The following is a 24,762-nucleotide window of genomic DNA, read 5'->3' as shown; positions in this document are numbered from 1 at the left end:
GAGCCCCTGTGCAAACGTTGCGATGGCCCTCAGGACTCTGGGTTGATTTTCAAATGAGTGCAAACTTGCCGTCCTCAAGCTAAAATTAGGCTCATGTCCAGTGAGCACGCGTACACAAACAGAATCTTTGCCTGTATTTTTCTCTCAGTGATCCTGAATATTTAGACAACCTTCTGCTATCAGATGGAATCGAGGGATGCGTTACAGTGACCAGTGTGTGTGTCAGTGTCAGCTGTTTTTGTATGTTTGAGGGTGTATGTGTGTGTGTGTGTGTTTGTGTGTGTGTGTGTGTGCACGTACATGTGTATGTGTATGATAAAGCACTTAATGTGGAGTTTATCTGCAGGATGGCAGGGCATCGGGGGTCGAGTGAGAACAGCCCCTGGGGAAAATAGGTCAGAGGTCAGAGAGGAAGGACAGAGTAAGAGTTAAGAGAAGGAGTGGTCCAATCCACTTTCTTCACTTTCTTTTCTTCTTTCGTTTCGTCCTAACCTTATATAAATTCATCCTCACTTACCTGGTGTCATGTTTAAGCTGTACCTACCATCATTCTTACCCTTATCTTAACCTTATGTTACCTCCAGAAGGTAATAATCAGTGGCTTTGATTAGCTAATTGTTATTTGATTAGATAATTGTTGCTTCTCTCCATCTCCTCAGCAGTGTGTGTTCTATGTTGTTCCCCCATGCAGGTGCTGCCGTTCCCCAGTCAGGTGGTGTATAACCGTGTGGGGAAGTGTGGCAGCAGGACGGTAGTCATCCTACTGAGGTTACTAGCAGAGAGACATCAGTTCAACCTGGTCTCCTCAGACATCCACAACAAGACACGTCTCACCAAACATGAACAGGTATGACACGAGTCACCAAACATGAACAGGTAAAGACGGAGAAAGGGAGGGAGATAAGGAGGGAGATCGGTGGTGGTTGAGGGGGTGTGCGTTAAGGGTCGGAGATGGGATGACAGAGGAGCGTTGCCTTGTTGTATGTTGACCGGAAGCAGGGCCCGATTACCGAATCGGCACGCAGGGGCAGGTGCCCCGGGGGCCCACAACACAATTTTAAACGTTTTTTTATTTTTTATTTAACCTTTATTTAACCAGGTAAGCCAGTTGAGAACAGGTTCTCATTTACAACTGCGACCTGGCCAAGATAAAGCAAAGCAGTGCAATAAAAACAACACAGAGTTACATATGGGGTAAAAAACATAAAGTCAAAAATACAACAGAAAATATATATACAGTGTGTGCAAATGTAGCAAGTTATGGAGGTAAGGCAATAAATAGGCTATAGTGCAAAATAATTACAATAGTATTAACACTGGAATGCTAGATGTGCAAGAGATTATGTGCAAATAGAGATACTGGGGTGCAAAAGAGCAAAATAAATAACAATATAGGGATGAGGTAGTTGGGTGGGCTAATTTCAGATGGGCTGTGTACAGGTGCAGTGATCGGTAAGGTGCTCTGACAACTGATGCTTAAAGTTAGTGAGGGAGATAAGAGTCTCCAGCTTCAGAGATTTTTGCAATTCGTTCCAGTCATTGGCAGCAGAGAACTGGAAGGAATGGCGGCCAAAGGAGGTGTTGGCTTTGGGAATGACCAGTGAGATATACCTGCTGGAGCGCAGACTACGGGTGGGTACTGCTATGGTGACCAATGAGCTAAGATAAGGCGGGGATTTGCCTAGCAGTGATTTATAGATGGCCTGGAGCCAGTGGGTTTGACGACGAACATGTAGTGAGGACCAGCCAACAAGAGCGTACAGGTCACAGTGGTGGGTAGTGTATGGGGCTTTGGAGACAAAACGGATGGCACTGTGATAGACTACATCCAATTTGCTGAGTAGAGTGTTGGAGGCTATTTTGTAAATGACATCGCCGAAGTCAAGGATCGGTAGGATAGTCAGTTTTACGAGGGCATGTTTGGCAGCATGAGTGAAGGAGGCTTTGTTGCGAAATAGGAAGCCGATTCTAGATTTAACTTTGGATTGGAGATTCTTTATGTGAGTCTGGAAGGAGAGTTTACAGTCTAACCAGACACCTAGGTATTTGTAGTTGTCCACATACTCTAGGTCAGACCCGTCGAGAGTGGTGATTCTAGTCGGGTGGGCGGGTGCCAGCAGCGTTCGATTGAAAAGCATGCATTTAGTTTTACTAGTGTTTAAGAGCAGTTGGAGGCTACTGAAGGAGTGTTGTATGGCATTGAAGCTCGTTTGGAGGTTTGTTAACACAGTGTCCAATGAAGGGCCAGATGTATACAAAATGGTGTCGTCTGCGTAGAGGTGTATCTGAGAGTCACCAGCAGCAAGAGCGACATCATTGATATACACAGAGAAAAGTGTCGGCCCAAGAATTGAACCCTGTGGCACCCCCATAGAGACTGCCATAGGTCCAGACAAAAGGCCCTCCGATTTGACACACTGAACTCTATCTGAGAAGTAGTTGGTGAACCAGGCGAGGCAGTCATTTGAGAAACCAAGGCTATTTAGTCTGCCAATAAGAATGCGGTGGTTGACAGAGTCGAAAGCCTTGGCCAGGTCGATGAAGACGGCTGCACAGTACTGTCTATTATCAATCGTGGTTATAATATCGTTTAGGACCTTGAGCGTGGCTGAAGTGCACCCATGACCAGCTCGGAAACCGGATTGCATAGCGGAGAAGGTACGGTGGTATTCGAAATGGTCGGTGATCTGTTTGTTAACTTGGCTTTCAAATACTTTCGAAAGGCAGGGCAGGATGGATATAGGTCTGTAGCAGTTTGGATCTAGAGTGTCACCCCCTTTGAAGAGGGGGATGACCGCGGCAGCTTTCCAATCTCTGGGGATCTCAGACGTTATGAAAGAGAGGTTGAACAGACTAGTAATAGGGGTTGCGACAATTTCGGCGGCTAGTTTTAGAAAGAAAGGGTCTAGCCCAGCTGATTTGTAGGGGTCCAGATTTTGCAGCGCTTTCAAAACATCAGCTGTCTGAATTTGTGTGAAGGAGAAGCGGGGGGGGGGGGGGCATGGGCAAGTTGCAGCAGAGGGTGCAGAGTTGGTGGCCGGGGTAGTGGTAGCCAGATGGAAAGCATGGCCAGCTGTAGCAAAATGCTTGTTGAAATTCTCGATTATTGTAGATTTATCGGTGGTGATAGTGTTTCCTAGCCTCAGTGCAGTGGACAACTGGGAGGAAGTGCTCTTTTCTCCATGGACTTTACAGTGTCCCAAAACTTTTTGGAGTTAGTGCTACAGGATGCAAATTTCTGTTTGAAAAAGTTAGCCTTTGCTTTCCTGACTGCTTGTGTATATTGGTTCCTAACTTCCCTGAAAAGTTGCATATCGCGGGGGCTATTTGATGCTAATGCAGTACGCCACAGGATGTTTTTGTGCTGGTCAAGGGCAGTCAAGTCTGAGGAGAACCAGGGGCTATATCGGTTCTTAGTTCTGTATTTTTTGAATGGGGCATGTTTATTTAAGATTGAGAGGAAATTACTTTTAAGGAACAACCAGGCATCCTCTACTGACGGAATGAGATCTATATCCATCCAGGATACCTGGGCCAGGTCAATTAGGAAGGCCTGCTCGCTAAAGTGTTTTAGGGAGCGTTTGACAGTGATGAGGGGTGGTCGTTTGACCGCGGACCCGTTACGGACGCAGGCAATAAGGCAGTGATCGCTGAGATCCTGGTTGAAGACAGCTGAGGTGTATTTAGAGGGTATGTTAGTCAGGATGATATCTATGAGGGTACCCATGTTTACGGATTTAGGGATGTACCTGGTAGGTTCGTTGATAATTTGCGTGAGGTTGAGGGCATCTAGTTTGGATTGTAGGATGGCCGGGGTATTAAGCATATCCCAATTTAGGTCACCAAGCAGTACGAACTCTGAGGATAAATGGGGGGCAATCAATTCACATATGGTGTCCAGGGCACAGCTGGGGGCTGAGGGGGGTCTGTAGCAAGCGGCAACAGTGAGAGACTTATTTCTGGAAAGGTGGATTTTTAGAAGTAGAAGCTCAAACTGTTTGGGCACAGACCTGGATAGTATGATAGAGCTCTGCAGGCTATCTCTACAGTAGATTGCAACTCCACCCCCTTTGGCAGTTCTATCTAGACGGAAAATGTTATAGTTGGGAATGGAAATTTCAGAATTTTTGGTGGCCTTCCTGAGCCAGGATTCAGACACTTCTAGAACATCAGGGTTGGCGGAGTGTGCTAACGCAGTGAATAACTCAAACTTAGGAAGTAGACTTCTGATATTTACGTGCAAGAAACCAAGACTTTTGCGATTACAGAAGTCAGCAAATGATAGCGCCTGGGGAGTAGGAGTGATACTGAGGGCTGCAGGGCCTGGGTTAGCCTCTACATCACCAGAGGAACAGAGGAGGACTAGAATAAGGATACGGCTAAAGGCTTTAAGAACTGGTCTTCTAGTGCGTTGGGTACATAGAATAAAGGGGGCAGATTTCCGGGTGTTGTAGAAAAGATTCAGGGCATTATGTACAGACAAGGATATGGAAGGATATGAGTAAAGTGGAGGTAAACCTAAGCGTTGGGTAACAATGAAAGAGATAGCATCACTGGAGGCATCAATTGAGTCGGTCTCCGCGTGTATGGGGGGTGGGACAAAGGAGCTATCTAAGGCAGGTTTAGCTGGGCTGGGGGATCTACAGTGAAATAGTACAATTAGAAATAACCGAAACAACAATAAGCTAACCATGTTTGGGCTGAGGCTAAACATAAACAGGATGTAGTACCGTAAAAAGGAACAGTCCAGCAGACATCAGCTGTATAGCTGAGTTATCATAAGGTCCGGTGAACAGCAATAGGGTAGTTCGGAGGCTGCTAAAGCACTAGCGAGTAAGAGGCCACAGCTAGCGTGTGCTAGCGGGCCGGGGCTAGCAGATGGAATCTTCGTGGTCGACGTCGTAACCACATCAGACGATTTCGTCGGCAGACCAGTCGTGTAGGATCGGCGGGGCTCCGTGTCAACACTAGGTGGTCCCGTCCGGTTGACAGAGAGGTAGATAGCCGGGAGATGGGCCTAGCTCAGGATGATTAGCCAGACCACAGCGTCCATTTTGTTGCAGCTAGCTGGTAGCGATGAATCCGGAGTTAAAGGTCCAGTGATTCAGTGATTCCGGCAGAAAAACTTATATGTTCTGGGTCGATAACGCGCTGTGCAGACTGGCCGAATATCCGGTGATTAATGTCCAGTGATTCAATTAATCCCGCAGAAAAAAAATCCAATGTTCTGGGTGAAATACCGCTAACTGTGGCTAATAGCAAGTAGCTAGTTAGCTGGCTAGCTAGTTTCAACTGGAGATTCTAGATAAAAGGTAAGTCAATAATAGAATCCGTTCCACATTGAGTGAGGCGGGTTGCAGAAAGTATATTTTGTAGAAGGATGAAAAGTCTGATAGGGAAATATGTACGAAAAATACAAAAAAACAGGGTATTTACAGGCTATTTACAGACACACGACAAAAACAGAACTGCACTACTACGCCATCTTGGACTTCCTCTGATAGCATATGATTGCAAAATGTGTGTAATTGCAGGAAATTAGCTTTAAAACTGCAACATTTTATCTCAGACTCATTGCAAAATATGGACAAAAGCATGAGATGAGCTATAAAAAAAAAAATCCCTTGCCCCATGGCAAAAAGTGTAGAATTGCAAGAAATTAGCTTTAAAATGTCAACATTTTCTCTTAGCCTCATGACAAAATATTTAGAATAGCATTATAAAATAGCAAATTTTTCTCTCTGCACCATGGCAAAATATGTTGAAATGTAGGAAGTGGTAGGGCGGTCCCTGGAGAAAGGAGCCACAATACCTTTTTGCCTCTATTGAGTGACGTCCTAATGCTACCACTTAACTTAGCAAGCTACTGTATTGTCCTTCAGTCTTTCTAAGAACAGGCTGAAGGGATGGGAAATGTATTTTTATGATTTCCGAGAGCATCTTAAGGACATCAACACAGCATTTATAGAGGAAGGGCTGCGTGCGTTTAAAACCACATCCCTCAGAGACATGTTGAAATGCAAGGCTGTGTCATGGGAAAGGCCAACACAAATGAAAACATTACTGAACGGTAGTCATTCTAAAAGATAAAATTTGTATTTCTCTCTCTCTCTCTCTCTCTCTCTCTCTCTCTCTCTCTCTCTCTCTCTCTCTCTCTCTCTCCCTCTCTCTCTCTCTCTGTCTTTCTCTCTCTGTCTCTCTCTCTCTCTTCATCTTCCTTTATTATAGTGGTATTTGGGGAAAATGTTAATTAGAAAGCTGACTGTACTGACTGAAGTTAACTAGGCACACCTGTCTTGTGGTAGGACCCCTCTCAGGCATCCTCCATCAGTGCCAGACCAATAAAATATGCCCTCATATGCCCTATAAATTACACTTCCCGCCGACTAACAGCAACTTAAGCAGACTCTTTCTCAGAATCTTCAGAGAGCAAGAGAATGATGGTGTATTTCTGTGCCATAGCCTATGTGGTAATGTTTCATATCCTTATAGGGCTTTTCCATCAGTGTCAATGTATGCTGTAGAAATATAAAAAAAGAAGAAAAAAAAAAGAAGGTATTTCTACCAATTTTGAATGTTTTAATGGTAAGTAGATGCTAAATATTCATAACCATTACTGACACTGTCACACCCTGGCTATGGGGACTCTATATGTTGAGCCAGGGTGTGTAGTTTCTATGTGTTTTGTTCTATGTTCACAGTCTAGTTCTGGTATTTCTATGTTGGCCAGAGTGGTTCCCAATCAGAGGCAACGAGTGTCAGCTGTTGCTGGTTGTCTCTGATTGGGAGCCATATTTAAACAGTCTGTTTTCCCTTAGTGTTTGTGGGATCTTGTTCCTTTTGGTGTGTTCCGTGTTTGTTGTGTTTAACATAGGACGTCACGTTATCGTTTGTTGTTTTGTTGCTCGTGCATTCATTAAATAAAAGAAGTATGTTCGTTCATCACGCTGCGCCTTGGTCCACTCACTCTAACGATCGTGACAGACACATTAGATTTGAAGTAAATATTTAATTAAAGCCAATATTGAAACAGGTAGTTTAAACATTCCTCAAGCCTGAACGCTTGGCTTTACACAGCGTCAGAACACCGCTAGAATCATTAAGAGAGAGAGAGAGAGAGAGACATAAAACACCTCTGTCAACGGTCCACTAACTCGTCCTCTCAGAGTAGCTGTGTGTGGGTGTGCATATATGTGTGTGTTGACTTATGCAGATCCAGATGCATGCTGTCTAAGTTTAGAGATGCTGGTCTCCTTAGCTCCAGTCTGGTTGGGGACAGGAGTGTTGGACCATTATCCTTTGGCTCAGCCAGTGGCCTGCTAATGCATTTGCTCAGAACCGATAGTCCCAGCCTGGGTAGCCAAACAGGTTAAGGTCCCCTACCCTCTGGAGCCCTGTGGAGCCCTATGTACCCACATTGTATAGTGATCTGTCTGTCTCTCTCTATAGCAGGCCTACAGGAGCTGAGGGAGAGATGGCTTTATTTTAGCATGGTCAGAAATAGCAACACAGCTTTTCTGTGAGTTTCTCTGTGTTGCTGTGTGATGCTCTGTTCTCTCTCTCACCAAAGATGTTACACAGCAAACAGACACAGCTCTGCCATGGACCCCATGTTCCTGTATACTAGCTACCACGGATATGCAAACATTGAAATGGTCCGGCCCTGGCTTGGAGTAGCAGACTTTAAATAGATTTGATTGGTTTACACTACCTTGAAAGTAACGATGACCTCTCTTTCAAAGAGAGTTATTGAGCCTTGTTTTAAACCTACTGTAAACATAATGTTGGGATTAGATGTCTTCCTACAACAAGTCTGACAAATCCCCTCCAATCAATTTTTTGGATTCAGAGCAGAGGATAAGCCAAAGGAGAACATGCTCATTGGAATGGCTGGAGTAGAATAAATGAAATGGTACCAAACACAACGTGTTTGACTCCATTCCATTGATTCCCGTCATCCTATAGCTTCTCCCACCAGCCTCTTCTGGTTCAGGGGTGGGGTGGATGGGAGAGATATGGTGAGCAGGGGTAAGTGGTGGGAGTAACATTTCAACTAACATTTCAACTAACTATATACTAACCCAAGCTCTAACCCTAACCTTAACCCTTATCCTAACCCTAAACTTAACCTTAACCCTAACCTTACCCTAACCCTTTTTCTAAACTGAACCCTAACCGTAACCTTAGGGGGTGTGGAGGGGTGAGGTGGAAAGAGTTTGAAGGGAAAGGGGGTGTGGAGAGGTGATGTGAAGAGAGTTTGAAGGGAAGGTTGTGTGTGGCGAGGTGAGGTGGAGCGAGTTTGAAGACATATCGGGGTGTGGAGGGGTGAAGTGGAGAGAGTTTGAAGACAGTGGGTGGTGAGGAGCGCTCAGGTGGAGAGAGTTTGAAGGGAGAGGTGAGGGGGGTGTGGAGGGGTGAGGTGGAGAGAGTTTGAAGACAGAGGGGAGTGTGGAGGGGTGAGGGGGAGAAAGTTTGAAGGGAGAGGTGAGGGGAGTGTGGAGGGGTGAGGTGGAGAGAGTTTGAAGGGAGAGGTGGAGAGATTGAAGGGAGAGGTGAGGGGGGTGGGGTGTTGAGGGACATATGCAGTAGCAGAGAAGTTTAGTCTGTTTACACTAGCCCAACCCCAGTGATGTGATGAGCCCAACCAGGAAGCCTTTAAGGTACAGCGTTCAATCAGGAAGAGAGGGAGGGGGGCAGCAAATATTCCTGGAATCCCAGACTATCCTCGTCTTTCAGTCTTTCTCCCTCTCCCCCATCTTTCCCTTCTTCCTCTACTCTCCTCCCTTCCTGAATGAGAGGGGGGTTATGTGTGTGTGTGTTTGGCCTTCCCTTTTCCCGTTAAATCAACCCAAACGTGTTTAGGGTGCAGGGAGAGGGGATGGGGTGTGGTGGGGAGTATAAACTTTGGGCTAATTGGTCTGGAAGTCTTAGCAGAATTTAGCTTTTTCTGTATGGAGGGAGAGTGTGAGAGAGAGAGAGGGGGGAGAGAGAGAGACTTACAGTTAGTGAGTGCATACATTTTCATACTGGTCCCCCGTGGGAATCAAACCCACAACCCTGGCGTTGCAAGCGCCATGCTCTACCAACTGAGCTACACGGGACTAGATGTCACAAAATATGTATAATTGTTGGTTGTACTGTAGGCATATGAACCATAATGCTATCACACTAGATAACAAATGACTATATAACAAGTCGCAATCGATATCAAGGCCCCACCTTTTTCCTTCAGTTTATTTGTCCATTTGAGTAATGCTGGTGAGCTCAGCCAAGGTTATGGCAGGGTCAGCCCTCCATCGTTTCCCTGTCCCACCTGTCCCATCTCCACCCCCAGGGTTCAGGGCCAGGTGTGACCCCCACCATGGAGCTCACCTGGGGTACAGGTCTGGACCTGTCTCTCCATGCAGGCCTAGGGAACCACAGGGGTGGAGAACACCCACCTAGGCTGGGATGATATGGAACACAAAACTGTGAATTATCATATTTTACATATGGTTATGAACAATACACATTGCGAACATTTCATTGTTCCAATTGATTTTCTCTGCTAGTCGTTTCACAGAATGAAACCTGAGGACAGTGTTTTGGGTAGATGTTTTTTTCCTCTCAGTGTGTTTTCAGAAAGTCATGGCTATCACCAGCACACTAGATCCAGATATACAGATGGGCTTTATCAACAGGCAGACCCACAGAAGGATAACATAACATGTGGTGTGGTTTAGCTGCTCTCATTAATGTTATAATGGGAGATAAGGGGCTCGGGGTTCTCGTTCCAGCCTGTATGACGTGAGGTTCTGGCACAGTGGACAGGGGGTCTCCAACATGATGATGTTGTCAGGCTCTGGCACAGTGAGATGGAGGTCTCCACAACCTCCTAATCGATTTCTTTGCTGAAGCCAGAACATGTTAAATTAATTTGTAATTAATTACAGATATTCAATCATCGCCTAGTAAAGCACACAAGGGTTTTGTAAAAATGGGTCTAAATGAACTTTATGTTTGGTTCTGGTTCCATCCTGGAGAGATATACTGTATTTGATACAAGTATAGACTAGTACAGTCATTTCTCTTGATGTGTGTCTTTCAGGTGGACCTTATGAGGAACATCAGCAACATCCCCCAGCCTTTCCTGTACACCAGACATGTCCACTTTCTCAACTTCACCCGGTAACTACAGCAGAGCACACCACGTATGACAACTGGCACCATCCATCCATCTATGATGCTAAGATCTCAATGGCACACAGAACCACCTGAAACAGTGGAGTTTTACTGTTCTAGCTATGACTGGACAACGTTTTTAATCAAAACCGCTCCTATAGTTTGCATTTTCAGAAAAGTCTTGACATTGATAACAAGAGAGGAAATTTCATTTAATGTCTTTACCAACAATGGCAATATACACTGAGTGTACAAAACATCAGGAACACCTGCTCTTTGCATGACATAGACTGACCAGATGAATCCAGGTGAAAGCATGATCTCTTATTGATGTCACCTGTTGAATCTACTTCAATCAGTGTAGATCAGGGATCATCAACTAGACTCATTTTTGTTTGTGGATGGTCAGGGAGCCGGAACATAATTACAAATAATTTGTAGACTGCAAATTGACCGCAAGAAGCCCAAACTTGGGGGGCCAAATAAAATCACCCGCGGGCCGCTAGTTGGGGAACCCTGGTGTAGATGAAGGGGAGGAGACAGGTTAAAGAAGGGTTTTTAAGCCTTGAGACAATTGAGATATGGATTGTGTATGTGTGCCATTCAGAGGGTGAATGGGCAAGACAAAAGATTGAAGTGCCTTTGAACAGGGTATGGTAGTAGGTGCCAGGTGCACCGGTTTGAGTGTGTCAAGAACTGCAACACTGTTGGGTTTTTCAGGCTCAACAGTTTTCCGTGTGTATCAAGAATGGTCTACCACCCAAAGGACATCCAGCCAACTTGACACCACTGTGGGAAGCATTGGAGTCAACATGGGCCAGCATCCCTGTGGAACGCTATCGACACCTTGCCCATGCCCCGACGAATTGGTTGTTCTCAGGGCAAAAGGGGGTGCAATGAATATTAGGAAGGTGTTCCTGTTCCTAATGTTTTGTACACTTAGTGTAAGTCAGCTGCCCATGTCCTTATCAACTAGGCCCCAATACTGCCCCACTGTGGAGAGCTGTACTATGTACACTGTATAAATGTGCGTCCATCCATCTGTCCCTCTGTCTGTCAGGTTCAGGATAGAGCAGCCAGTCTACATCAACATCATACGGGACCCCATTAACCGTTTCCTCTCCAACTACTTCTTCCGACGTTTCGGGGACTGGAGGGGGGAGCAGAATCACCTCATCCGAACACCTGGGATGAAGGGTGACGAGAGATACCTGGTGAGACTCCTCCTTTATTGTGGAACTCTATCCATCTCTTTCCCTCTCTTTTTCCATCTTTCATATCTTGGCCAACAGTCTAGGCCTTTGCTCATCTCTTCTTCTTTCCATAAGTAGCATCAGTGTATTGGTTTGAATGCTAATGGTCCAGGACATTACTGTAGTATGAGCATCATTCTGACCTCAACAGTAACTGACTGTATGACTGAGTTATTAGATTACACACAGTCCTTCCATGTCTCCACCTGATTCATGGTCAGGCAGGCTGTGTAATGCTTCCATTATTCTCTGGCAATAATGCACATGTTATTGTAGAACTAATTAGAATAGATGGAAAAAGTATACGAGATGTCTCGTTCTCGAACATTCTACAAAAGGAAATTGATAAACAGCTCAGTCTTAATTGGAAGGTTTTAGATTAGATGGATTATATATGTTTTTGAATGTTTTTGACTCTGCATGAGTACCTTAGGTTCAACTGATTTAGATGTTGGAACATGAAACTGTTTTTCTTCTTACCATAATGACATATTTGAGAAAGATAATCAGGTGAGGCTAAGCATATACTGTAATAATAATAATAATAATAATAATAATAATAATAATAATAATAATAATAATACTGTATTAGTTACAGCCTTATGGTATTGAATGTATGAAGCCCTGAAAGAGTTCCTGATAATAGTTCTACAATAAAGCCATAGGTCTACTCCTTGAAGATACAGGATACGTGGTGTGGCATGGAAAGGAAGGGTAACGAATCGTTTGCCCGTTGAGGGCTGTTGTCCTCCCATTCCTCCATCCCTCTCAACCTCGAACTACCTACAACTCAATTACAGACTTGACTGAGTTAGACCAAATCTGACGGTTAGTTAGAGACCAGAGCTATCTGTCTGTCCGTCTGTATGTCTGTATGTTTGTATTGTTTAACCCTGCAGTATGGAACTCAATAGTCTGTGGTGATATTGGACGTCTCACGCTTTTCTAATGGCATTTACTGCTTTCGTTTTATTTTCAAACTATAATTTCTATGTGATTTGTGTGTGTTTTATTGAGTGGAGGTCCCATTTAAGTAAGGTTCAAAAGGTAAATCATACAGTTTTGTTAGTGGTGCGCTTGATTGGTGTAATCTGTGGAGAGATGGAGGCAGCAATAGGAATTCCTCTTAGTGCTCCTCCAATTAGGCATGTTTGCTGGTTGACACACACACACACGTGCACACACATACATACACAAACACACACACATCCCGAGTTAGTTACATACCAACTGTGTTACATAATTAAAAAGTATAGAACACACATACACACACACACCAGTGTGTTGTTAGAGGCCCTCACAATAACCATAACACACATTGAGCCAGCCACATTAGCAAACACACATAGTGAAGTGAATGTAATTGTGGCTGGAGTGAGTCTGAGTCTGACTGGGTAATTAAGTTCTGCTCAGGGTCCCAAGAGTACCGTAGCATGTGACTTGAGTTATTAAAGTATGCAGCGCAAGAGGGCCCCCTCCTACAGTAAAGGGGAGCTGCCACTGGCTCACCTGAGAGTGTCTCTGTGTCCTGCTCTGTGTCCTGTTTTGTGTCCTGTTCTGTGTCCTGTTCTGTGTCCTGTTCTGTGTTCTGTGTCCTGCTCTGTGTCCTGTTATGTATTCTGTTCTGTGTCCTGCTCTGTGTCCTGTTCTGTGTCCTGTTCTGTGTCCTGCTCTGTGTCCTGTTTTGTGTTCTGTTCTGTGTCCTGCTCTGTGTCCTGCTCTGTGTCCTGCTCTGTGTCCTGCTCTGTGTCCTGTTTTGTGTCCTGCTCTGTGTCCTGTTTTGTGTCCTGCTCTGTGTCCTGCTCTGTGTCCTGCTCTGTGTCCTGCTCTGTGTCCTGCGCTGTGTTCTGTTCTGTGTTCTGTTCTGTGTCCTGCTCTGTGTCCTGTTCTGTGTCCTGCTCTGTGTCCTGTTATGTGTTCTGTTCTGTGTCCTGCTCTGTGTCCTGCTCTGTGTCCTGTTCTGTGTCCTGTTCTGTGTCCTGCTCTGTGTCCTGCTCTGTGTCCTGTTCTGTGTTCTGTTCTGTGTCCTGTCCTGTTCTGTGTCCTGTTCTGTGTCCTGTTCTGTGTGTACAGGAGGTGTCAATGAAAGAACACTGTCAGTTTCCTCACCCATGTCTCGGCCCTAATGCATGAGTTATTGAGACATTCCTGTGGTAGACTTCTTACATTTCCCATCAGCCCCACTCCCTCTTTACTCACTAACACACACACACGCATCAAATCAAATCAAATCAAATGTTATTTGTCACATACACGTGTTTAGCAGATGTTATAGCGGGTGTAGCGAAATGCTTGTGCTTCTAGCTCCGACAGTGCAGTAATATCTAACAAGTCATATCTAAGAATTTCACAACATATACCCAATACACACAAAACTAGTAAGGAATGGGATTTAAGAATATATACATATATGGACAAGCAATGACAGAGCGGCATGGACTAAGATACAGTAGAATATTATAGAATAGAATAGAGTATATACATATGAGATGAGTAGTGCAAGATATGTAAACATTATTAAAGTGAATAGTGTTCAATTTCTTAAAGTGGCCAGTGATTTCAATAGGCAGCAGCAGCCTCTAGTGTGCTAGTGATGGCTATTTAACAGACTGATGGCCTTGAGATAGAAGCTGTTGTTCATTCGCTCGGTCCCAGCTTTGATGCACCTGTACTGACCTCGCCTTCTGGATGATAGCGGGGTGAACAGGCAGTGGCTCGGGTGGTTGATGTCCTTGATCATCTTTTTGGCCTTCCTGTGACATCGGGTGCTGTATGTGTCTTGGAGGGCGGGTAGTTTGCCCCCTGTAATGCGTTCGGCAGACCGCAGTCATGTGAACAGGCACACAAACTCATGCTTTTGTCATGAGTTATTTGGCTACGAATCAAATGTGTACTGTAGCTGTAAGAGTGACCAGTGTAGTAGACTGAAAGAGGTGTTGTCTTTTGACCAGGTCAGTCTAACTGATCAGAGCAGCTCAGCCTCAGACACACAGACACAGTGCCAGAGCACGCCTAGACTGCCAACAACTCTATACTCACCCTCTCTGACCCTTTACCTGGTTTACTCTGATGACAAAGCACACACACACACACTTCAGAGAAGATGTCCTGGCGGGCACCCAGCGTTGTTCTTGCCAAGGCATGCCTTGTCTACACATCAGATAGTAAAAGAGAAACAGTGGATGATTAGCTGTCAACCTTTATCTTCATCTGCCTTCCTCACATGACACATTTTTGGTGACTAGAAATGTGTTTTGGCCAAAACAAGCAGTGTTGGACTTTCTCCCACAGTAACCAGTTGAGAGCTTAGGACCAGTTAGGATACAGTAGTAGTGGGTGCTACACTAACAACAACACCATTCAACCTGCATAATCCTCAGTAAGAATAGGAACAATGAGTGTGTGTGTGTGTACCCGTTGAGTTGCCTTCCCAATACTAATGTTATTTTTTCCCCCCATGCAACATAGCAGGGAGGCCAAAATATGTATTCTCCACCCTGTGTGTGTGTGTGTATGTGTGTGTGTGCGCGCGCGTGTGGGTGCGTGCGTGCGTGCGTGCGTGCGTGTGGGTGTGTGTAGTTGTTAATAGATTCCCATAGGTCCCCTAAAGTTGCGAGCGGAGCAGGCGCCCATATCGAGTGTCGTACTGAGGAGGGACTTCCTGGCACGGCTCCCTGTGTGTGGGGGGACCGGCCAGAGTCATGCGTATCATTTCCTGTCCCTTCTCTCTCTCCCAATGCCTTCACCTCTCCCGGCTTTTTGGCTTCTTGTCCACAGTCTGTGATCATGGAGAGAAGGAGAAGAGGCCCAGAAGGGTTTTAAGAATCGGGATACAGACATTCTTCAATATTCGTCTGCTGCCAATGCCGTTTTCAGAGGCCATTAGAAAGAGCAGAGTCAGAGAGTGAACAGATCACATCCATCCCTTTATCCTCCAAATGAATGCAAAAGAGGGGAAGAGAGAGAGAGAGAGAGAGAGAGAGAGAGAGAGAGAGAGAGAGAGAGAGAGAGAGAGAGAGAGAGAGAGAGAGAGAGAGAGAGAGAGAGAGAGAGAGAGAGAGAGAGAGAGAGAGAGAGAGAGAGAGAGAGAGAGAGAGATGCAGAGAGAAGACACTGATTTGCTCCTACAATTACATTTTAGCCATAGAGTCTCTATTGACTGTAACACAATGCCTGCGTGGTCTACCAGTGTTCTGGGTTCTCTTGGATTCTTGTGGTTCCTTTGAAGCCTCTTCCAGTTGTTCTGCTCCCTGTTGTCAGTCAACATGCATGTACCCAGTCCAAATGCAGAGCAGCGTATCTGAGAGACAGTCGAAAAGGCACTCACTGACTGAAAGGATTACATCCTCCTCTCTAAACCTATCATCTACAAAGACAGGAACTGACAGGTGTCCTTTTCTCTCATATTGTGTTGCCCGCAGGGTTCGTGGGTTTAAGATGAAATTCATGATGTTTTTTGGTGGGAGGAATAGAGCGTTTGAGAAATTGAGGGGTAGAGAAGAAGAGCAAGTATGAGGGGAAATGGTAGTCTGTTATCAAAGCCCCAGTGCATCCAGGTTTCATAAGGCTTTCTTTAGTGCTACATCATCGTGGCGTGGCCCCAGTCTGTCCCTATGTGGGTACAGGGGCCCACTCAAAGCTTATGAATGTTTATGAAGCTAATATGTCATGTTTATGACATGTCTCCTTTACATGCTTCCTGCCAGGTCTGTGTCTTGCGCTGTGACCTGACTGTACGCCAGGTGTCCCAGTATCATTAACACCACAGAACCCCAGACAGGCCCAGAGCCGGGTGAGAGACTGTAGTCTTTAATAGTGGGTATGTGAAATGCAACCCAACACTTCCTGCAGCCTTAGTGATATCATAATAATTCACACACCACACACACACACACACACACGCCCCATCCTACCACTCCCTCTCCCATTCCCTCTCCCTCTTTCTCTGTTTTTGTGGGTACAGTAAGTCATGTTTTATGTGTATAAGGGGGGAGGATCACAGTGAAGTCAAATGTCTTGTGAGTCACAGCTCCGAATTTGTTGATAAGTGTGAAAACAAGGACTGCAAGGATCTGGCTTAGTGGTTCCAGAATGGGAACATATACTGTCCTACTCCCACTACACACTCTCTCTCATTCCTGCTTCCCTGGATGGAGTAAGACATTATTCCAAAAACAGTTATAGTTCTAATTGATGGGAGAATGTACAGTATTTTGCTAAATTGTGTGTGTGTGTAGTATTTATGTGCTTCTCAGTGTGGGGTCCTTTCAAATCCATTCACCTGGTTCCTAGCTCTTACCCCTAGCCCTTCTCCTCTCACCCCAGACCCGGGCTAGCCTTCTGGTGCCCTGAGAAACACAAGGCCTGGGCCTCTGGTTCTCTCTCTGGGTCTCTCTGGCTTAGCTAACCTTTTCCTGCAGTGGGATATAGGGTCACACAAAGTGATTCTTGGTAGTCTTAAACAAATCTACTTTGAAACAGAAGTATACACCTCACACAGATGGTTATGGGCTTAAAAAGAAGAAGACACCTGTACCATGTCAGATATAGAGTTGTATTCAATTTTGAGTCTGCATCCCAATATTACACTTTATGTACATCACAGAAGACTGAAATATAACAAAACTGTTTGACATAGAAACACCGGATCTTTGGTGGGTTTCTTTCAATAATGTTTTTTATGAATAGTCCACCCATGAGGCCAAAAAGGGTGCTTTTGGTCATTGACTGCAGGAAAAGTCTACCCTCTGTGGTGAGGCGTCCAGGCTCCAGCTGTTAACTTGACAAATTGTCCTTTTCCAAGTAAAACTGAGGACATTCTCACCTATCAGCATGTAGGCCACAGTGAAATAAACCAACAGCACACAAGACCTCCTGCTCTTTTTATTGTTGTCAGCACCCTCTTCACCTTATAGGCTGGTGCCTGTTTCAACTCAGAGGAATGGGTCTGGGTTTTGATGTGTGCGTGTTATGTGTGTGTGTGTGTGTGTGTGTGTGTGTGTGTGTGTGTGTGTGTGTGTGTGTGTGTGTGTGTGTGTGTGTGTGTGTGTGTGTGTGTGTGTGTGTGTGTGTGTGTGTGTGTGTGTGTGTGTGTGTGTGTGTTTGTGTGTGTGTGTGTGTGTGTGTGTTTGTGTGTGTGTGTGTGTGTGTGTGAGTGTGTGTGCGTGCGTGCGTGTGTTTAACTATTGTTGTGGGGACCAGAAGTCCCCACAAGAATAGCAAACGAACAAACATTTGACCAACTGGGGACATTTTGTTAGTCCCCACGAGGTCAATGCTATTTCTAAGGGGTTTAGGGTTAAGGTTAGAATTAGGGTTAGAATTACGTTAAGGGTTAGGGTTAGGAGCTAGGGTTAGGGTTAAGCTTAGGTTTTTGGGTTAAGGTTAGGGTTAGGGTTAAGGTTAGGGTTAGGGTTAGGGTTAGGGTTTTGAATGGGACTGAATTGTGTGTCCCCACAAGGTTAGCTGTACAAGACTGTGTGTGTGTGTGTGTGTGTGTGTGTGTGTGTGTGTGTGTGTGTGTGTGTGTGTGTGTGTGTGTGTGTGTGTGTGTGTGTGTGTGTGTGTGTGTGTGTGTGTGAGCTTGCATGCGTGCTTGTGTGTGTGAATGGGTGTGAGTGTGTATCTTTCATGTGTTTTTGAGTGTTGTGTTGCCCAGGCCTCGTTGCTGTCTATAAAGCTTACGTCACCTGACCTGACATGGATTTGACTCTTGGGTTTGTAGCAGAGAGAGAGCGAAAAGACTGGCTGACTTCACTCCTTTATGTGTTTTTAATCTCTCTTTCTTTTTTAAATTAGTCTCAGTGGGCATCCTTCGTTCAGCCCACTGGTTAAACAGAGAGGTGGTTTAGTGTTTCACTGCTCTGCTCCAGTGGCTCCTGCCTTAGGACACTTTCTTTTCTTTTTTTACTGAGGAAGTGGGTCAGGAGGGAGAGAAGATGGTGGGATTGGGATGGTGGGATTGGATTGGGATGTTGGTTGCATTGCCAACATCATGTGGGTAGCTGAGGAGACCAAAGGTTAACCTTGTTTCTGTGTATTGGTCTGCATTACGAGACAGTTAACTGTCATCATTCTGGACAGAAAATAATACCATTGACCTCTCACTACATGTTGCTCTTGAGATATCCTACATATTCCACTGAGTAGGAAACAGATGAGCTAATATCTGCTTATAGGAATCTGCATGTCTTATTTAGGCTGTCGGAGAGTGGCTTGAAGATAGTGTCTTTTAAAATCATAAATAGTTCAAATAAATACAATTAAACTTTCACATCAATTAATTTGAGTTAATAATGACATAACATGATTTACAGATTGAATAGTGCCAATGGAAGTTTCTGGAGTGCATCTTAATTATTATTTTGAGTTAATTTTTGATTAGTTGAAATAAAATATAAAATATGGTTCAAACAAAAAGTTATTTTATAGTCATAATGCAGCTTGTTTTCAAAATGTTACTGTTTACAATGCATAATATTGTCCACCATAATTATTTAGTAATGTCAATGATTATTGTCCACCATAATCTGTTTACCAACGCTAACCATCAAAAAGTAGTACGAGTTCCTAAGAGAGGAGAAGACTTGGTGAAGAGTTCCACCTAGTGAGAGTAATGTAGAATTACACTAATGTTTTCATTCAATCCCATTATTCTTTCAGAAAAGTAGGCGTCAACCTGTCACATTGGAGGCTGCTGAGGGGAGGACAGCTCATAATAATGGCTGGAACGGCGGGAATGGAATAGCATCAAACCATGTGTTTGATGTATTTGATACCATTCCACCGATTCCGCTCCAGCCATTACCACGAGCCCATCCTCCCATATTAAGGTGCCACCAACCTCCTGTGCAACCTGAAGGCGATTGTCTGTCTTTCTGAGTGTGTTTCTGATGGGCTGTCTCTTCGGTCTCCCTCCTGTCCAGGACATCAATGTGTGCATCCTGGAGAATTACCCAGAATGCTCCAACCCCAGACTCTTCTACATCATCCCATATTTCTGTGGACAGCACCCCCAGTGCAGGTAATAAGACCTGTATTGCAGGGAATCAGGCTCCAAATTTGGTAACATTATCCTGACTGGTATTAATATTTTTGCGAATGTTTTTTTAAAGTATGAGTGGTATTACAATTAATCATTGGTTATAATTCCCTCTGGGTTGCTAGATATTTTCCTCTGACTGTGCCTGTTGTTCTGTGTGTTTCAGGGAGCCGGGAGTATGGGCTCTGGAGAGGGCCAAACAGAACGTTCTAGAGAACTTCCTTATTGTGGGGATCCTAGAGGAGCTGGAAGATGTGCTGCTTCTTCTAGAGAGACTGTTACCGCACTACTTTACTGACGTACTGAACATCTACAAGAGCCCAGGTAGGCCTACACACCAGAGTTTCCACAGAAGTTATTTAACTGTGGCACTGCCATGGTAAAATCATTACCGCCACGGCAAAAAAAATATGGAACATGAAAATATATTTCGGCCGAGGCCCACTTTAAAGATGCTGGAATAGACCACATGTACTTTTCCTCTGCAACAAAATGTGTAATGAATAGAAAAATCTGCCAACCCCATAGTAAAATAGTTGATCTATTTATCTAGTAGGCTTGTTGTTGTGTGTTCTATGTGAGATAAATATTCCTCTCAAGGCGCATTCAAGTTAACAGTGCCATAGGGACAGTGGTGGAAAAAGTACGCAATTGTCATACTTGAGTAAAAGTAAAGATACCTTAATAGAAAATGACTCAAGTAAAAGTGAAAGTCACCCAGTAAAATACTACTTGAGTAAAAGTCTAAAAGTATTTGGTTTTAAATATACAAAAGTAAATGTAATTGCTAAAATATACTTAAGTATCAAAAGTAAAAGTAAAAGTATAAATTATTTCAAATTCCTTATATTAAGCAAACCAATGGCACCATTTTCTTGTTTTTTATTTATTTAAAGTACAGATACCCCAAAAAACAACTTAAGTAGTACTTTAAAGTATTTTTACTTAAGTACTTTACATGACTGCATAGGGAGGGAATTCCCAGAATCAAATATAGGCTGCAAAAATAGGCTACATTTATTTAGTAGGATACTCAAACCTTTGCCAGCCGTAGCTGTTTACACTTTATATGGCCTGCGTACGTCTAATGAAAGAAAGCCTGAATTAATGTAAAATACTTATTTACTGATAACGAACAATTATTTAAAGCAAATAGACCTACCTGCTTGCACTTTGTGCAGGCTATGTAACCATCTAACGCGTTGTTGTACTTCTAAACTGGGGATTTCACTCGCGCAGCACCTGTTTCCACGTTTATCATAACCTTTGTTTTTATTTATCCGGCCAGGCCTACGTTAGTCATTTTAGCGTGAGCTAGGCTATATAGGGAAAGGAAACTTGGCAAAGTGTCGTATTCTCACGTGGAGAGGGAGCATAAGTTCTGCGTGTGGACATTAGAACGTTTTAGCACCACACAAATAAGGGACCGTTCCCGTCTCCACACACTCTCAAAGTGTGCGTGGCTGGAATCAAAGTGTGCGTGGCTGGTAGCGTTATGTCTGCCTCGCCACTCATAGAATGGAATTTGCAACACAATGTTACACAATAAGCTCCTGGGTTAAAAAAAAGTGTATTATATTGATTTAAAATGTTTCCGACCCGCAAGCAGCTGATTTTTTTGCGGCTCACCTGCTGCTCAACTAATGATTAGCCCAATAGGGTAAATGCAGATAGGTAGATTTTTCCAGAGGAAACACTTGTACACACACAACCACACCCTGGCATGTATAAGCCTGTTACACTGCATTGAAATGATTAATCTTTAAAGGAATTGTTCACTCCAAAAACAAACTTTGTCAGAAATGTATTTTCATACCTCAAAAGTGATCTACAATAGGCCTAACTCTCCTATTGATGGATGACAATATGTATTTTCTTCACATTTTAACCATACATTAATAACTTCCTGGTCTGTTTCTCTGTCTCCGCAGACTACAGGAAGATGGGGAACATGACTGGCACGGTGCGTAAGCACACGCCCACTCTGGAGGCCCTTCAGGTGCTGTACCACCGCATGCGCTACGAGTATGACTTTTACAACTTCATCCGAGACCAGTTCCACCTGATGAAGAAGAAGATTGGCCTCAAGTCGGTCTCCCGACCCCCTGCCCATCAGGCTTCCTTCCTGAGAGACCTGTCCCTCCGAACCCCAGAGCCCCTGGATGAAGACGAGGAGCTGGAGACCGACCTGGAGGACGCCAACAGCTGGTTGGTCCAGCCCTGACCATTGCCGTGGTGACTGAGGACTTTACCTGCGGCTGGTTGGCTGGAGGTGGCGTGAGAAAAGGGTGGGGGATGCACCCTGTCTGTCAGCATTCCCAGGAGGACGATTGGTTGGGTCCTGATGCCCGTGTTTTTACGGGCAACATTTTCCGTTCATTTCGGACTCTCTGCTCACCGCTGAGGACCTTGGGAGTGGGCTCGGACTCTACTTACCGCTGAGGACCTTGGGAGTGGGCTCGGACTCTCTGCTCACCGCTGAGGACCTTGGGAGTGGGCTCGGACTCTCTGCTCACCGCTAAGGACCTTGAGAGTGGACTCGAAATCTCTGCTCACCGCTGAGGACCTTGGGAGTGGGCTCGGACTCTCTGCTCACCGCTGAGGACCTTGGGAGTGGGCGGATGGATGGATGAATGGATGAATGGATGGATGGATGGATGGACGAACCGCCATATTTAAAGATTGACTAGACTAATGGGGGGTGGGGAGTAATTTTTTTGAAAGCTCACTTTGGTTGTTTTAAGGTTTTATTTTTGTTTTGTTGGTTTGAGGCCGTCCTTTTGGGGGTATCTCCGGGTGAGATAAGACAAGAGGGATTTGGACCTATGAACTCATTGGGAAATGTTTTAAATGTTGAGGGGAGGGCTGCATCTTTGGATGAGGAAAAATGTTAAGACACCAACAAAGGTGCAGGGATGATGGGGGATGGGGGTGAAGGAGCGTGTTGAGGTGTGAGAGGGAAGGGACTAGATGGGGATGATGAAATTGTTTTAAAAGTGTGATTCAAAGTGCCAAACCGTCAAATGCTGAATCATAGTCATACACTTCTCTAAGTGCCAAACCTAACCAAGTGGGGTCAGACACCCTCTGTACCTAGAAACCCTGTTTGGGAGGATCCACTGCTCACAGTGGGAGAGTAGGGGGAGGTGACTTGGTTTAGCCCAAATGTGATGGTGTCTATGCATAACAGAATCAGTTTACTTTGTTTAATAGATTATATGATGAGAGGGTCAAATGACAGGAAGAGCACCCAACTATGAATTCAGAGAATTCCAACTGTGTGTCTACGATTGGATTTGACAACAACATTTGTCAAACTGACCATGTATGAAGAAAGGTTGAATATTTTGGGACATCATTTGGAAAATATTAAGAAAATATGATGTTGGTTGGTGAAAATGTGTGTTTGTCCTCAAATGTTGACGTCTCCATAGGACAGACCATTGATGTTTGACGTCCTTAAAAAAAAAAAAACGAATACAAATATTCTTTCAAAGATACAGCTGAAAGATAAAACATTTTAATCCAAAGCTTTACCTGAACTCACCAAATGAAATGACAATGTGTTAACAGTCTGCACTTAGTCTTATTTGAAGTTGTTGGACCTCGGCTTGTTGGTTACAGTAATGTCTAAATCCACAACTTCGTTTTCTAAACTCTCCCCTGACTCTCAGTGCTACGGTATTTCATAGTGCAGCCATGGTGTTGCACTTTGGCCATTTACTGATAACTCAACACCCAGAGAAGAAAATGGCCACAACAACCTATTACCTGGCAGTCATACCTATAGTTGTGGTCAAATATATTGGCACCCTTGCACGATTCACTATTTCTTCTAAAATAAGTTGAAATTGAAAAAGAAAAAATAATGTGTATCTGTTTGATTTACAACAGCACAGGACCAAGAATAAATAAAAAATAAAAGCTGAAATTTAGATTTTTCACTTCAAAGTAAAAAAATTGACTTGACTAAAGTATTCACAATTCAAATTAATTTGGTTCTAATTCTGCTTTACTGTGCAATTTCTCACCTGTGGAAAGTTCCAGGTGCCTACAGGGTAAAAAGAGCAATTCAACCAGAACATTCTGCTCCATTGCACTCCATTAAAAAAGGGCAAGGGTACCAATATATTTGACCACGCCAGTCTAATATACAGATTGTGTGTATGTACAGTGCATTTGGAAAGTATTCAGACCCCTTGACGTTTTCCACATTTTGTTACGTTACAGCCTTATTCTAAAATGGATTAAATCTTTTTTTCCCCTCATCAATCTACACACAATACCCCATAATGACAGATCAAAAACAGGTTTTTAGACAAACGGAAATATCACATTTACATAAGTATTCAGACCCTTTACTCAGTACTTTGCTGAAGCACCTTTGGCAGCGATTACAGCCTCAAGTATTCTTGGGTATGACGCTACAAGCTTGAAACACCTGTATTTGGGGAGTTTCTCCCATTCTTCTCTGCAGATCCTCTCAAGCTCTGTCAGGTTGGATGGGGAGCTTTGCGGCAAAGCTATTTTCAGATCTCTCCAGAGATGTTAGATCGGGTTCAAGTCCGGGATCTGGCTGGGCCACTCAAAGACATTCAGAGACTTGTCCCGAAGACACTCCTGCGTTGTCTTGGCTGTGTGCTTAGGGTCGTTGTCCTGTTGGAAAGTGAACCTTCACTCCAGTCTGAGGTCCTGAGCACTCTGGATCAGGTTTTCATCAAGGATCTTTCTGTACTTTGCTCTGTTCATTTTTCCCTCGATCCTGACTAGTCTCCTAGTCCCTAGTACCATGCTTCACCATAGGGATGGTGCCAGGTTTCCTCCATACGTGACGCTTGGCATTCAGGCCAAAGAGTTCAATCTTGTTTCTCATGGTCTAAGAGTCCTTTAGGTGCCTAATGGCAAACCCCAAGCAGGCTGTCACATACCTTTTACTAAGGAGTGGCTTCCGTCTGGCCACTCTACCATAAAGGGCTGATTTTCTAAAAAAATATTCAAAAACCTGTTTTTGCTTTATCATTATGGGGTATTGTGTGTAGATTGATGAGAAAAAGAATATGGCTGTAATGTAATAAAATGTGGAAAAAGTCAAGGGGTCTGAACTGTAGTCATTGTACTGTCATTGTCTTCAGTGTGGATTTTCTTTTTGACAGTTTAATTTATTATTATGTATTCATTCCAGAAATGATTCTCAGGAAAAAACGTTTTCTTACAACGTTGAAATAATTTGTACTATCAAGCTATTCATAGTATCTAAAGATGAGTAAAATATCCCTAATAAAATTATATGAACATCTTAAAGAAATG

At 44.1% G+C, this 24,762-nt stretch overlaps 1 protein-coding gene across 1 annotated transcript; it reads left to right on the top strand.

Annotated features, from left to right (window-relative positions):
• The first annotated feature begins 674 nt into the window (after positions 1 to 674).
• On the top strand, positions 675 to 22,916 carry LOC311122505 (uronyl 2-sulfotransferase-like). Its single transcript, XM_084196846.1, has 6 exons — positions 675 to 847; positions 10,088 to 10,167; positions 11,222 to 11,375; positions 19,340 to 19,437; positions 19,622 to 19,779; positions 21,387 to 22,916. Exons 1-6 carry the CDS (start codon positions 686 to 688, stop codon positions 21,677 to 21,679), a joined length of 945 nt encoding a protein of 314 aa, XP_084052972.1. The 5' UTR covers positions 675 to 685; the 3' UTR covers positions 21,680 to 22,916.
• Positions 22,917 to 24,762: the final 1,846 nt, after the last annotated feature.

The sequence above is a fragment of the Coregonus lavaretus genome, assembly GCF_964263955.1.
Source record: "Coregonus lavaretus genome assembly, contig: HAP1_SCAFFOLD_2686, whole genome shotgun sequence".
In the NCBI taxonomy this organism is placed as follows: domain Eukaryota; kingdom Metazoa; phylum Chordata; class Actinopteri; order Salmoniformes; family Salmonidae; genus Coregonus; species Coregonus lavaretus.
This window is presented reverse-complemented; position numbering and strand designations above follow the sequence as displayed.

Coding starts and splice junctions, on each gene's coding strand:
- LOC311122505 (XM_084196846.1), top strand. CDS start 686: ATGCAGGTGCTGCCGTTCCCCAGTCAGGTGGTGTATAACCGTGTGGGG. Junction 10,168..11,221: donor CACTTTCTCAACTTCACCCG/GTAACTACAGCA, acceptor TCTGTCTGTCAG/GTTCAGGATAGAGCAGCCAG. Junction 19,780..21,386: donor GAACATCTACAAGAGCCCAG/GTAGGCCTACAC, acceptor CTGTCTCCGCAG/ACTACAGGAAGATGGGGAAC.